The sequence below is a fragment of the Eucalyptus grandis genome, chromosome 8 (assembly GCF_016545825.1).
Source record: "Eucalyptus grandis isolate ANBG69807.140 chromosome 8, ASM1654582v1, whole genome shotgun sequence".
NCBI classification, from domain to species: Eukaryota; Viridiplantae; Streptophyta; class Magnoliopsida; order Myrtales; family Myrtaceae; genus Eucalyptus; species Eucalyptus grandis.
Genome location: NC_052619.1, coordinates 67,938,907 through 67,954,976, shown reverse-complemented (window position 1 = coordinate 67,954,976; position 16,070 = coordinate 67,938,907). Strand labels below are relative to the sequence as shown.

At 38.8% G+C, this 16,070-nt stretch overlaps 2 protein-coding genes across 2 annotated transcripts in view; one reads left to right on the top strand and one right to left on the bottom strand.

Moving 5' to 3' along the window:
- The first annotated feature begins 993 nt into the window (after positions 1 to 993).
- LOC120286053 (very-long-chain 3-oxoacyl-CoA reductase 1-like) overlaps positions 994 to 16,070 on the top strand; it is a 28,317-nt gene continuing 13,240 nt past the window's right edge. The window contains exon 1 of the mRNA XM_039300277.1: positions 994 to 1,179. Coding sequence (XP_039156211.1) covers positions 994 to 1,179 — 186 coding nt within the window. The remainder of the gene's footprint in view (positions 1,180 to 16,070) is intronic.
- Positions 13,475 to 14,635, bottom strand: LOC104415736. Its single transcript, XM_039300360.1, has 4 exons — positions 14,330 to 14,635; positions 14,064 to 14,128; positions 13,836 to 13,886; positions 13,475 to 13,753 (listed from the first exon to the last, which is right to left on the bottom strand). The coding sequence occupies exons 1-4, from the start codon at positions 14,360 to 14,362 to the stop codon at positions 13,492 to 13,494; spliced, it is 411 nt and encodes a 136-aa protein (XP_039156294.1). The 5' UTR covers positions 14,363 to 14,635; the 3' UTR covers positions 13,475 to 13,491.

Here is a 16,070-nt window from a genome sequence, read left to right as displayed (position 1 = left end):
TCTCTTCTACTTCGCTTATTTTTCAAACTCTGACATCCTGAGGAAGCCGAAGTGAAAGGGCTAGTAAGAGCACCTAGAGGAGGGGTGAATAGGTGATCAAAGAAGTTTTTGCAAATCTTATCAAAACAAATTAACTTCTAAGAATAATAAACTGAAGTCGTGAACAACTATTAACAGTTATATAGAGCTGCGATTTAAAGTAAAGAGTTTAGGGATAGAGAATCAAAACACAAGGTTTATAGTGGTTCGGCTTAGACCAAGCCTACGTCCACTCTCTCGCACTGACAGTCCACTGGCTGAATTCCACTAAGAATCAAAAGAGATTTTATAGTCTCACGTCCTTGATTCCACAGTGTAGAGACTCTGCTACACTTCCTCAAGGTCTCACAAATATCTAATCTCTCTTTTGAGTACAAATTTAAGCTCAATCAATTGAAACGGCAAAGAACAAAGAGCTTCATATTTTGGAATTTTTCTATCTTTTCACCCACTCGAATAATTAGAGCGTTTTCCTTATATATTCCTCCATGCCTTTATAACCGTTGGCACCTTCCAAAGAAGTTCTTCCAATCAACCCATTGGACAGAATGAATTAGGGAGATCTCGAGTTACTTAAAGAATATGATGATAGCCCACCAATCCTGCTTGCTCATACAATTAGGATCTAGGTTTCGATAAGTAGAACCTCCAAGTATATACTCGACTTAATTTCAATACGAATAATAGATCTCGAGGTGCAATCTCTAGCCATGAGATCTTCTTCAACCGCACGAATCAAATCCTTAAAGATATTCCCGCATTTGGATAAGTCTTCTTCAAAGGATAATACTTTTCTTCGTCAGTCTGGAAAAACTCAATGAGGGCAGACTTTAAATCTTGAGTTTGGAGGTCTTCAGACTTTAACGATAGAGTCTTCAAGTCTTCAGACTAGACTGATGGAAACGTTTTGTTAACTTCAAAACAAATAGGAAATTTTTCTCCAACACGAAAGACATGCAAGACTACGGCCTTTGGGCCGTTGTCACCGGCACCACCGACGGCATCAAGAAAGCCTTGGTCTTCGAGCTCGCCTCCAAGGGCCTCAACCTTGGGCTCATTGGGTGGAACCCCAGCAAAATCGAAGCCACCTTGAGTGAGTTGAGGGATAGATGCGGAGCAACCACCGAGGTCCATCACATAGTTAGCACTTCATATGCCATTTACATTAAAAATTCGTGTGAATTCCCGAGTGATGGTATATCCGACGCATGAAATAGTTTGTCCAGGTCAAGACTGGGTTCGCGGACCTCACGAAGTTGAGCGGAGAGGAGATAGCAGCAGCCATTGCGGGAGCCACGGAAGGGATCGACGTTGGGTTGCTCGTCAACAACGCGGGGTCGGCTTATCCGTACCCGAGGTGCTTTCACGAGGTGGATCGAGAGTTGATGGAGAGCATGTTGAGAGTATCCGTACCCGAGGTGCTTTCAATTTTCCTTCAGTTTTCGGTAATTTGTTAATACATATCGCAAAGTCTTCACTTTCTTACTAATTTCCTTTTAGGATTGTAGCTGTGTCAGCATTGTAGCTATATACAAATTTGACATGGTAAACAATGTGATGGACTATAAGTTGTAATAAGAAGTTAATCAAATTCAACGAAGGATAAAAGTTTGTGCATCGCTTAACGTTCCAGCTATTTAGTAGGTTTGACATTATTTGGATCTAAAAGGACCTTGCAACAGTGTAAAAGTCTATATCATATTTATTATCATAGTTCAATCATGTGAACTTGATAGAACAATGTGATTCGTTGCAGTTTTCTGGTTATGTTCTCAAAAAGCATCAATCTGAAGTACAAGAGACAAAGAATTGATATTAAACGTCAGGTAAATATATGAGAAAAATCATATATCATTTAGGTATTGTGATGATATGGTTAGAATTCTTATGTCTCCTTTCTTTCGTCCTTTCTTTTGCTCTTTACTAAACACTCATAAATTTGTGGAAGAACATTGTTAATGTTTACATATTTCTTTTAAAAAAAAAATCAAACACCGATGAATTTCCCTTCATAACTCTCAATCACTTTATTGAAACCGATTGACTCATTTCTCCACGTCAGTAGTAAAATGGATGCATAATATACTTTCTCTCCCAATAACGCGACAACCACTCATGTTCCAATAGATCAGTTTAGTCTTGTTCAATGAGTAATATTCAGCCCAAAAGAATAAAGACTAGGGGCAAGTTCTCATTCTCCATGACTTCACAAATAGAGAAAAGATGATTAGAAGCCCAGGTACTTGGCGATTAGTGACAATTCCATAACGCATGTTGGGGGTCGTATAATCCGGCCTATTTCGTGGTCCATGGCAAAATCTTGTCATGTTTCATTCCAGCCAAGCTTTGCAATCACTTATTTGCTCTTTCACTTGTGAGTTCTCCTAAAAGGTAGGTGTTCTCGAAAGATGCTATATTGTTTAGAAAGTATTATATGAAGGCTAGTTCAGTACTTTTTAATTGTATCAATTTAGTCATAAACATTCATCCAATTAGTCCTAAACATTTTGATGATTTGGCAATGTGGCCCTTTCGGTCGAATATCCAAATAATAAGTTTAGGACTAATTGATAAATCTTCAAAATGTTTATAATTAAATTAGCACAATTAAAAAGTTTAGGACTAAGTAAATTGTCAAAGGGTTTATAATTAAATCGATACATTTAAAATGTTTAAAACTAAATTGCTCACCGTATAATAGGTTTAGGACTTTTTGGACAATTCTCATGGAGTGATATTATACTACAAAAACTACCAAAAAAAAGTTGTGGAAAGAAGCGTGCAATACTGATTGTATACTTTTGTAATAAGTGAAATGGGTCGGTAAATTTATTAACCCTGCATGCCTCACTCATTACTGCTGACCCCCAAAACCGTACCCTAATACCAGCCATATACGGTCCAAAAAAGTGGAAATTGACGTATTCTCGAATTCTCCTGATATAGGTCCCCCTTTTCATAGCTACAAAGATGACCATGTCGAGGAGGTGCTCGATGCTCTTGCCGTCTCCCGAGATGTTTGGCGGAGCAAGTGTGCGGTAGATCGGGTACGAGCGTCAGCGCAACCCTTACTGGTTACATGCGGTGCAAGGGTTCGCGGTGCGTGCCACAGAGGCATTCATCATTTGGTATGGTCAACGCTACGTAAAATGGATGAGAAAAGGAGGGGTTGGAGCACGATGGCCATCCATGGCCATGCGCCACAATAATTCTCGGACGGCACCGCCTTTGACGTTGGGTGTCTAGGGTGCATGGTCTTAAAAAGCCTGTCGTGGCTCTTTTGGAATTGTCACGTTATGCTATAAAAGCCCTCGGTTGTGTGCTAAATAAGGTTTCCACCAATGGGCCTGCTTAAAATCGTTGTCCTCTCCTATCTTTACTTCACTTATAAAGAAATCAGACTCCAAAAATAAATACGTATCTAAAAGTTGCTATAAGCATTGTTTTTGAGGTCTTGAGTAGTTAATATTATAAAAAATCAAAAGACTTGTGACACAAACTTTAAAAAAGTTAAAAGTAATGAGGCAGATGTGACGAAAAGATCCTAAACTATACCTATTATACACAAATACCCCCAACTTATATAGATATGACATATATACCATCTATTTTAGTTGCATCTAATATATATTTGGCACATTAATTTTTAATGGTTGTCCTTGAATTGTGGACGACCTATTTGATTCTGAATCAAGAGAAATAATTTGATTACTTGAAAGTCATACGAGATTTGAAAGATGGAACTTAGAATGAGCAGGATAGATTGATAATTCCACTTTGGAATGGTGCGGGTTCCACATATACTGTCCAATTACAGCTTCCATTTAGATGGAGTGTGACCTTCCAAGTTAGAGGGAGTGTGACATTTCATCGGTGGCCGAAAATTTTTAAGCATGAACCAAGAGTTTATGTACGCGGGACAATACTAGCCATGGGATGATTAGAAGCACAAGAAGGGAAGGGGAAGTTCATTGGATTGTAGTGTGCATTCCACGATATATATATACATTCTACAACGCCCATCAAGCCTATTTATAGGGAGATTTACAAGAGGTAAAGACACAGGCTACGTGTCTTCTTTTTAACCCATTCACTCTTTTCCATTTGTCTAAGATTTTTCTACAAAAAGGTCGGGACAACTCCACGCACTTCAATTACCGCCTGATGACCAGATATTTTTGTATAATTATCCTAGATTTCTCTAGTAAATGGATCACTTCTTAACAGTTATGCAACTGAGAATGCTAGTCTTCAACCGGGACGACCGCTTCAGCTCATCCTCTCTACTTGGTCACCCTGCCACCGCCACAGTCGCGACTGCCGGTCACCGTCCCAACCAATAGAAAGATGCAGCCTCGATGTTTCCTCGTCCATAGTCACTTTCCACCACTTCCAAGCCGCCTCGCCCTCTCTGTCAAATAGCCGGCGTCACCTCGCCTCCTCCGTCAATGGAGGAGACCAGACCGTATCATCGTGGACTCTACATATGCTAATTGAGAATTGTATTCTGTTTGTTAATTGCAGTTTTATGGCAATGTTCTCGAGGAGCATCGGTCTTGAGTACAAGGAACGTGGGGTCGATATTCAATGTCGGGTAACTTAATGTTATATGTCACTATATATAATATAGATAGATTCTATTGAACCTTCCGGTACATGAATGTAATTAAAATGACCAACCTAGCTATGGTTTCTGCATGTTATCCTAGATTGGAAAGGATGAAACTCCGTGGAAATTTACATTAGAATTAATACCAGAGAAAATTCCAAACTTCATCCACTATGACACATACATTCTGAACTTTTTTTTATATCACAAAAGATCATAAACTTACACATCGAGACACATATACCCTCAACTTTTTCTTTGTCATAAAAAATCTAAATTTAGTATGAATGGAACTAAAATAGAAAGTACATATGTCACATATACTTAAGCTTGAGTCTTTTTAAAAAGTAGGGGTATTTGTATTATAATGGACAAGTATAAAGTTTTTGATGATACAAAAAAAAAAAATCGAAGTACTTATGTCACAATGAATATAATTTAAGATTTTTTTACGTATTCATCTTATGTGCTTCTCTCGTTAAGGGCAGGCTACCCTACATAGTTATGTATAACAACTGTGCTTGCAAGTTACATTAATGCTACTCATTAGATTATACGTGCATAAAGTCTTGTATGAATCATTAATTCTTAACCACGTGTCAAAAGATTCACTATCTATGTTGAATTAAGTTTATATGCAAGTCGTATATAGCGCAAAAGGAGTTGAAACGGATGTATTCTCGAATTCTGTAGGTATATTCCCCTTTTCCTAGCAACAAAGATGACTGTGTTGAGAAGGCGTACGGTGCTCATACCGTTTGTTGAGATGTTAAGTGGAGCGAACATGTAGTAGGTCAGTTATAAGTGTTCGTAAAATATGACTTCGAATTGGGTAGAACAATGAAGACGGATATTTAGAGTACTCAAGTCGGACTTTGAGACGTGATATTACTTTCTTTAAGGATTTATTTGTCCCACAACATTGCTAATGGTCATCGGCAAAAACCCTCCAGGATACAACAAAGTTTCAAAATGAGAATACTAGATAATAATTATAGTATTTCTCCAAGGTCTCTCATGGGAAACAATTGAAAAACAATGGCTCTATATTCTTTTGAAAGAAGATGAAAAAGGAAGAAGATAATTGTTTTTGATCTCAAAACAAACATACTTATCTTATCTTTGTCTTTCGAATAGAGGCAACCCTTCAAAAGGTTGCAAAAGAACAAATGCAACTTTTTGTGAATAAGTACGTCTTTTATGTTGAAAAGACATAAAATTCGAAATTAAATAAATAATAAATAATAAATAATAAAAATCGTAACTTTTCGTGAACAGTTGCATTGTTTCAATAAGACTTTATAATTAATTTTTATAGAAATAAATCCAAATTTTCAATGAATAATGATCATCGGTTAGTGCCAAATTCCGTCCACGTGCGCAGTCACATCTTTTCGATGTGGGACAACACACCTCTTCATTTGTTTTATAAACAAATTACCAACAATCCCCTACTTTTGTTTGTAAAACAAAAACAGAAAATAAAACATTATAAATATACAGCCAAAATTTCCGTGAGATTAATATACATAAATAAAGGTCTCTTTCGAGTTAAACCTTTACTTAGTGCAAGTATCTCAAAGCTCTATCAAAGTGACAAGTAGCTCGGCTTTAAACTTGTACTTTTATATAATAGAAACGGACATACCGCACATACATTAACCTCTTATTTCAGCGAGAAGTTCTATATTACTCTGCACTATTATGGCCTTGTGCTTGATCCTGTTTTATGAGTTTTTTAGAAAGCAACCCTAACTTTCGTAAGAAGTGGCACCACTTTTAAGCTCATATATGTGAAGTATCTATCATGTGTTTCTGTTACTATCAACACATTACAAGTTTGTATTATACTTCATTAAGAATTCAATTCAACCTACAAAACGTAACAGATGATACTGATTTCTCATATCAAGGCTACATCAATATCAAACAATTACATTCAATAACTTGTTCTTACCCATTAAACCTTGTAACTAGTGATATTCTAGAAAAATGTCGGGTTACCATTATTGGTGATTTCAATTAAAGGGTTTCAGCCCCATTTCTTGTGAGGTCATTATTACCATGTGTCTTGGTAAAGCCTTCGTCAAATGATCGGTAAGATTATTACTTGACCTCACGTAGACAATTGTTATGGTACCATATTTAATCAATCGTCTCACATATTCATGTCTTAGACTAATATGTTTAGACTTACCATTATAGGTGCTATTATAGGCTCTTGCCAAAGTAGCCTAACTATCATAGTGGATAGAAATAAGAGGCATATGATTAGCCCATAATTTGATATCTAACAACAAATGCTTAATCCATTGAGCCTCTTTCCCAGTTGCCGCTAAAGCAATGACTTTAGATTCCATAGTTGGGTGAGTTATGTACATTTGTTTCTTGCTCAACTAAGAAACAACTCATTCACGTAATGTGAAAATCCATCTAGTAATGGATCGTTTATTTCTCACACTTGTAACCTAAATAACATCAGCATATCCTTCTTATATACCCGGATAATTATTATAGAACAATCCCAAATTTTAGTTCTCAATAACAATCAAATTTTCGGGTAATAACTTTCCAATGTTTTATACTTGGATCACAAACATATGTACTCAACTTATATGGAATAAGTAATATCAGGTCTAATATAATGCATTGTATACATTAAAGACCCTATAACACTGGCATATTCAAATAGTGCTATTGCTCCACTGGTTTTATAATTTAATTTAGTACTATAATCAAATGGGTTACTTATTTCTTTGAAACCAAGATGTTTAAATATATTCAACGTCTTTTTCATGTCATCACTTTATCTCAAAGAATAACCCTCGTTACGTTTTTAACTTTTAAATACCCAAGCTTCTCTACTTGGCCAAACAACCCAAATGTAGGATTGACATGCCCATTCATTGTAAGTCCACACCACTTTATCTCATTTCTATGAAAACTCCTCAGTCTCAAGCCACGCATCCACATTTTGCATTCATGTAGATCAATTCTGGGCCAAAGATGGGATTATCCAAAACTTGTCTCTATTTATTAAGTTATTGGCCCAACAGCCTAACTCCAGTGCTCCCAATTGTGCGCAAGCATTGAGTAACCCACCCATGACATAACTATCAAGGCATTTAGTTCACATAAGTCACTAAGCACCAAATCCATAAATCCGTATTCCTTTTAAGACTATGAAATGGTTTCGGCTGTAATGAACTCAAATTGAAAAATGCCTAAATAAATTGCAACAGACAATTTGCTTCATATCAATAAAATGCACCCTGCTTATATGCACCTCTAGGAAGGTAACTTTGTACTAAACCATAGGTGACCCAAAGTTATGCAGCGTACCAAAAGGAGCAACATTGTCTCCATTGCACATGCAGACAGCATCCAATCATAATCAATCGACAATCACTTTGAAAGAGACCCATTAAGAACATATTTCATGTCACATCACATATACACATAGCTTCTCGTAGTTCATTGAGATTGAACTCACCTTTCTTGGTTTGCTGCCTACAACGATCAACAGCCCAAACATAGACATGTGGCATGCGTATCATTTTCTTTGTTATGGAAGTCTTAAATGGGGCATGTATCGCATCTCTTCAATTCTATCATTATCCCGCATATGAAATTGAACACCCATGCCAAAAGATGACTAAAGACTAAAAGCAAGTATGAAACCATCAATGACAAATAGTGTAATAGTTTACGTGCTAAACATGGAGATAAAAACATCGTATACCTTAGCGTATAAGCCGATAAGCAATTTAGCACATTTCAGTTGCCCACATGCCATATCTTATTCCTTGATTACTCCACTGGGCGAGAAGTCCTTTCGAAGCATTGCCCCCAAAAACCATCAAGAACAACCATACGCTTCTTCACTTGACAGTTTCTTCCAATTCGGGCGTTGTAAATGACCCATTCCTTGATGAATCAGTGTTTGCCCATCAAAGGATGAGATATCCTGTAAAAGGAGAGACTGGTACAGAGCGTCTCTCTCATTCGCTTGACAAGGATCATATTTGCAATGCTCGTGGACAAATTCGAGATGAGCCTCAGTGATCTCATTGATGTTCGTGAGGACCATGAATAAGATTTCCTCTGCAGCAAAATTGCTTCCCTTCACCCTTGTGATTGACAGCCCTTGTAAATGATGACAATCATGGGCTTGAGTCCGGGACAGCAATGACCTTGGACGGCAAATGCCTCATATTACTCTAGACCGAACGATCGCTGAATCTCCTCCCGAGCAACCGATTCGCATCGAAGACAGTGTTGGTGGGATTCATGGTGACCGGGTTCTTGGCAGCGTTGCCGATCAATTTCTCTCATTTTCTGGCCATTGATTCCTCTGTATGCGCATCCACACCCCCTCAGACATCCCTCTCCGACGATCACCATGGACAGACATGGGATTACTCCATGATACAGAGAAACAAAGAATGACAAAATATATATATATATATGCTCAGATTTTCGATCTTAACAAAAATGAAACGTAAGCGAAATAGAGTCTACGCGATAATGAGATTATTAAATCACATCATATTCTCAGATTTACACAAAATCGCAAATTACTTCGCAGGGATGTCTAAAGCGCATTTTGACAAACCGTTCTATGCACTTGTCGAGTAGATATTCTCAGGTACCGTCAATAGTCCAGTTAGCGCAAGGAAACTCTGGGAAACGTTGCTTGTGAAGGTGAGCAACGGGCCTTGGGCTTCGGATTCAAACAATTCGCGCGTAGTGCTAACCACAATTGTCCTATCTGTGGGTGCAATGACCCCCACTATTCCTGAGTTTAATCGGTGCCACCAATGAGACACCAATTTGCGAACATAGGAACATTCCGGTCATATCTACTTGTGCCATCCACAGAAAAGTGAAGCAATACTTTAGAAAAGAGTATCACTTGTTAATAGATTGGCAATTGTTGGCGATCCAAGTTACAGCCAACGAAAAAGTTTTGATGGAGGTGCAGTCGCTTCGGGCTCTCAACCAAGCAGAGCACGCTTTGTGCTGTTTCAAAAATACAGCCGATTGCGATGAGCGATGATCATCAGCATCCGTGGAAGCCATCGAAGAACAGACCTAATTCTGCTCTCTTTTTCTCGTGGCCAACCTCTCACAATTTCTCTTCTGTCTCCTTTCCTCTCTTTCTCGGGCAGATCGCCTTTCCACCTCTCCTCGCACAAGCCCACAATCTCTGCAGACTAGACCGAGGCCGACTTGAAGAGAACCGGATAATCGTGCAATGCTCACTCCACTGGCAATAAATCATTCGTCTAGCATGCCCCGCAAAAGAGTGAGATACACAGCCAGGCCACATATATCACAACCCGAAGCCTCTAAAGGAACTTCTGCTTCTGGTGATTGACTTTAACTTCATTGTTGCACAATTAAATCCTTAAAATTGCTGGTAAAATATGGCTTTGAATTGGGTAGAACAATGAAGACGGATATTTAGAGTACTCGAGTCGGATTTTGAGGCGTGATATCACTTTCTTTAAGGATTTATTTGCCCCATAACGTTACTAATGGTCACCGGCAAAAATCCTCCAAAATACAACAAAGTCTCAAAATGAGAATACTAGATAACAATTCTAGTATTTCTCCAAGGTCTCTCATGGAAAACAATTGAAAAACAATGGCTATATATTCTTTCAAAAGAAGACGAAAAGGGAAGAAGATAATTGTTTTTTATCTCAAAACAAACGTACTTATCTTTGTCTTTCGAATAGAAGCAACCCTTCAAAATGTTGCAAAAAAACAAATGCAATTTTTCGTGAACAAGTACGTCTTTTACGTTGAAAAGACATAAAAATTCGAAATTAAATAAATAAAAAATAAAAAATAATCATAACGTTTCATGAACAGTCGCATTGTTTTAATAAGACTATAATTAATTTTTTATAGAAATAAATCCAGATTTTCAATAAATAATGATCATCGGTTAGTGCCAAATCTCGTCCATGTGCGCACTCACATCTTTTCGATGTGGGACAAGGCACCTCTTCATTTGTTTTATAAACAAATTACCAACAATAAGGATCAGTGCAACCCTTATTGGTCACACGTCATGCAAGGGTTGGTCATTTTACAAGAAACAATAGGGTTCACTATTCTATGTGTATCTTCCGCTATCGAGTTCATATCCTTCAGACTTGAGAAGGTTAGCACAACCAAATGAAGGGCGTCATCACACTTTTCTCATTTCCAATCAACTAGCTTAATTAAACTTTAATTCAAGCTGCATACATATTGAGAGTTTATGATTATTGTGTAATGAGAGAGTTGAATGTGAGTTGTGTACTCTTATGAACCATTTAGCTCGATTAATGCACCATCAAACTAGTCAATATGCTTCGCATGATATGACATGGAAGTTGATCCATGCTAATAATAAAGGGTTTTTATTCTGGACATTCAGTGTAAAATATGTAATTCAATGATCAGCCACGGCCATATGATTGATCGTATCGATAGTACATCAAACAGACAAGGTACTTAAGCTACATATAAACCCTAATTCATATAATTCTCCAATTTTACAATGGATTTTATTCCATCGGCCATTGCATAAAAATTCAATCTCCAAAACCGTGTCATCCGGATGACCCATCTGGTTCTAAATCAAGAAAAATAGTAAGTCATAGAAGATTTGAAAGTTGAATCTTGGAATGAGCAAGTTGATGGAAAAAAAATTTAGGCGTGGTGCGGGCTCCATGAAATAGGCCCAATTACAGCTTGCATGTTTAGAGAAAGTGCGACATTACATTGAAAGAAAGAGAGGGACGGTCGTAGCTAGGTGAAATAAGTCAACAGTGGGAACCGCCATTTTCAGTATGAGTTAGGTATATATTGATGAGACCTTTTTCATCCAACCATTTCATCGGCTCTATAAGTATCAAATAAATGGACATGCCGTGCAACAAAAAGTCTGAGAAGATCGCTTTTCCGCACGTTGTTTCATGCACGCAATTCGTGGTAAAAACATTTTATTAGCAGAATAGACTAGATCGCGAAAAGAGAAATTGATGACGGACTATTCAACATGCACATGGGGACATGGTGATTGCAATCTTGACCAATCAACTCTCGAATTGGTCGTGACCTGAACCAAGCTAGTCTTATTGTTGCGCGGTCAGGAAGTGGGTTCACTATCCCCTGCACACGAAGCTCTCGTAGCCCCACTCCACCATTTAATTCGTATCGTCATTACTTTCATTGGCGGTTGGAAAATAGTCGGGGCGCAAATTTGGAACACTGAACCGTACGAAGTGGAGAAATCTTCATCCCTCCTGGTCGGGGACGACGTATTATTGGTTTCTAGCGCGCATAATGTTAGTTAGACCCTTCAAGCTAAGACGGATCGGCAAGGTGAGTTGCTAACGATGCTGTTTGATTGCTTCCTCTGAGGTTGGTCCCCTGATGATAAATACAGAAGAACTTCGTGCTCCCCATGGTGGTTTCTCTGGTTTAGGTTTAGTTTGCAAGTGCGGTTCAGAAAGGTATCCAAAGGCTTATCTGTATCATGGGAAAGTCCTCAAAATTTGCTCGTTTTGTACTAGATGGTCGCGTCAGTACTGAGTAGTATTTATTGTCAGTGGTCTCGGAGTAGAAAGCGAGAGGAAGACGTACGCAAGTGAAAGTGACAGAGTAACGCACGCCGAACTGGTTGACTGATTCCTTAACTCTCTTGAAATGTGTAGCACGAGGTATCGTGTGGGATTGTAATAAACCAGATTTAGACGATGCATGATTCTTTTACTAGTTGCAATAAAGTGAAAAGTTTAGGATAGAAGATAATGTCTATTGGTGTTATGGCAAGAGAGGGTATTTTAGAAGGAATTGTCTTAAGTTAAAGAACAAGAAGGGTAAATGAATTATAGTTAATTTTGTAAATGCTATTGCAACCGTAGCTAATGATAATTCAGATAATGTTGTTTTTGTCCTGTTTGTTACTAATGATTAGTCGTTTGATGGATAGATTATGATTTTGGTTGTCTTTTCATACTACACCAAATATAAATCGATTTACTACTTATCATCGCACAAATAACAAAGAAGTGCGGTTGAGACCAATACTTTTGAATGCGATGTTGTCGGTATTGGTAATGTTAGAATTAGAATGCATAATGGTATAGTGAGGACATTGACTGGGATAAGGCATGTTCCAAAGTTGAAAAAAAAAAAAAAAACTTAATTTCCTTAAATACCCTGGATTCAATCGAGTGTCTATATATTTTAGAATGTGGAATTTTGAAAATTATTTGTGGTGCTTTGGTAATAATGAAAGGAATTAAGCAGAGTGGCGTGTATGAACTTCAAGATGAGACAACGACATATTTTGCCATGGAGACGTCAAGTGCGTCTCGCCTTTGGAGATAGGGGTGAGCGGTTCCCGGTTCCTTACAGTTCCGCTTGGAACCCGGAACCTACCCTCGGTACGGGTTCCTCATTTTTTGGAACCTGGAACCTACCCGTGAGAACCAAGAACCACGGAACCTACCCCGTCACAGGTTCCGGGGTCGGTTCCAGGTTCCAACAGGTTCCAACGGGTTCTTTTTTTTTTTTTTTCATTTTTAGTTTTAAAAAAATGCTTCTATTGGAACTTACCGAATGATTAATTAGCCAAGCTATATTCCCTTTATTTGTGGCATCGATTACAAGTTCTTCACGATCTTGAAGAGCTGCACAATGTCTCAGCAGAGTTTAGAAGACAAACCGACGGATAATGCAGATCATGATTTCAATGCTAATCAATGAACACGATGAGCCAAAGAGACAAAGCTTTGGGAGGGAAAATCTGAAGAAACACACTTCCTAAACTCCACTCTTTATGGTAATGAAAAAACGAAAAACATTTGAGAATATAAATCGTTGTACTTGTCTCTTTTTATCATGTCCTCCATTTCCAAGAATAAATGAAAAGTATAATGACAAATACAGCATTTCCGTCCAACTAAAGCATAACATGCAAATAATGAGGTAGTTTTCAGAAGAAGGTACCATTTCTCCTTCCTGAATATTTCTTCGAGCAAAGGGTCCCCATCCATGTATACTAGATTTACCGAAACATATTTGATGCTTTTCTGTCCTCTGAAACAGTAATTTAATATTAGCCATTATGAAAGACACATCAAGCAAAATGCGATGATAAAAATTGGAGGAGCAAACGTACTTGTTAATGACCACGACATAGTTATAATCAACCTCTTGGCTGTCGAACCTTCTGCATAATCATCCAAGTAAAATCATATTTTTCCAGGACAAGGCACCATGCACCATATAGTTTTTAGTCAATGGATCATAGTTGTTAAATCTTCTAGGCAATAGACTTAACAAAACGGCTCTGGACATGAGATTGAAGCAGAGAATTAAAACATGTAGACAAGGGAACCAATCTAACCTATGATCGGCGCAATATATCAACTTCTTTGTTATTTGACTCCCACTCTTCTCCAGGCAGTGTAACTGAAAACAAAGATATAGAATCGTGTAAACTTACATGAGTATCTATCTAACATATCCTTCCTTGAAATCCAATGCCAAAGAAAATAGAAAGAAAGCAAGAGCGAGCGTCAGAATAGATTAAAAAATCCAGCTCAAGAAATTCTACCAATGTTAGTTCTGATAAAAGTCATGAAAATAATATATATCTATATAAGGACTTACTTCCATGCTGTGTCTTGCTCTTGCAGCACACATAACTTGAAAATAAGTAGGACATCTGCTGCATTGAGTGCAGGAACCATGAGTCTACTTACATATTACACAACTCTGCACCACAAGCAAAGAAAAGCATTTGAAAAGAAGCACTGAGCATCTAGAAGTTAATGACAAATAAACTAAGCAGTAGACAACAAACAAAATCAACACATCAAGTTGAAGCAACATTAAAATTCACTAAAATCCCATCCCCGATACTATCAAAACCACATGAAGCAACAGAAACTACCACAATTCGCAGATCATCGGATATAAAAATACTTGTGCTCGAGAGTAACAAAGCAAAGCACTATATCTAAGCAGCTATTTGCTTCCTTAAAAGTCTTCAATTCGCTTAAAAGCAATAATCAGAAAAGCATCGAGAGGTCTCTTTCGCAACAACTAAAAAGCTCTAACCCAAAGCAAAAGCACCTCCTCCCATGAAAACACCTCAGAGTAACCCTACCTTGGTGCGGCGCCGGTGCTGCGCTTCGCGTTGTACCTGAACGATTTCGACGACAAAAATTAGGCCACAAAAAAATAAAATAAAATAAGAAGACGGCTTTTTTTGGACAAAACGTGAAGGAATTGGATATGAACCCGATGGTGTTGTCGGTCCGCATGCGAATCCAAAGTGAGGGATGGGCCTGTTCTCGCCTCATCTTGTTCACCAGCTTCTTCTTGATCGGCGACGGCGAGCACGCGGCGACGGTGGTGCGACGGCGACGAAGGCACGAGTCTCACAGCACCAACGACGGCATGAACGGCGCACCGAAGACGGCGGCAGCCGCGGCTCAACCCACGGCCAAGGGGGAAGAGCTCAGTTCGGGCGGAGGTGGTGACGGTTCGGAGCAACGATGGCCCGGGACGGCTGAGCAAGCGGCAGCAAGAGGTGGTGGTGAGTAGGGCGTGGGGCGGCGGTGTGGTGGTGGGTGAAGCAGCTACCGGCGAGAGGAAGGAAGAAGAAGAAGAAGAGGGGGGGGTTCGCCGAGAGAGGGGGAAAGAGAAGAGAGAGAGAGAGAGAGGAAAAGAAAAAAAGTGGGGGGGCAGGAAGTGACGTGAGGAGGAAAAAGTGGAGAAAAGAGAGAGAAAAAGAAAGGAAAGGGGGAAAGTTGAACGAAGGGGGAAATCGCGCGGAAGGAATTAGGGTTTTTTATTTTAACTTTGCCGGTTCCGGTTCCCTCAGGTTCCGGTTCCTATGGGAAACGGAACCGGAACAAAGGAACCGCGGTTCTGATTCCGGAAAAAAAGAGAACCGGGAACCGGAACCGGTCCCCTTAGAACCGGGAACCGAACCGGAACCTCCTCCGGTTCGGTTCCGGTTCCCGGTTCTACCCGGAACCACGCTCACCCCTAGCTGGAGAGTCTAAATTATGGCATATGCGTTTGGGGAATAGGGTGAGAGAAACCCGAAGGTTGTAAGTGAAAGAAATCTGTTAGGTGATTATGTTGTTAATGAACTAAATGTATGCAAGTGCTATGATTTAGATCAATAACGGAAAGTGCAATTCAGTACGATTATCATAGAAACCACGAAAATTACAAATTATCACGATTTCCTTCAAGGGAGAGTATTAGATATATGTTAATGGTTATTGATGATTATTCGATGAAGACATGGGTGTTTGTGCTTAGACACAAGTTTGATATTATTATCAAGATCATGCAGTTGAAAGCTTTGATTGATGTCGCGACCTTCCCAAATTTC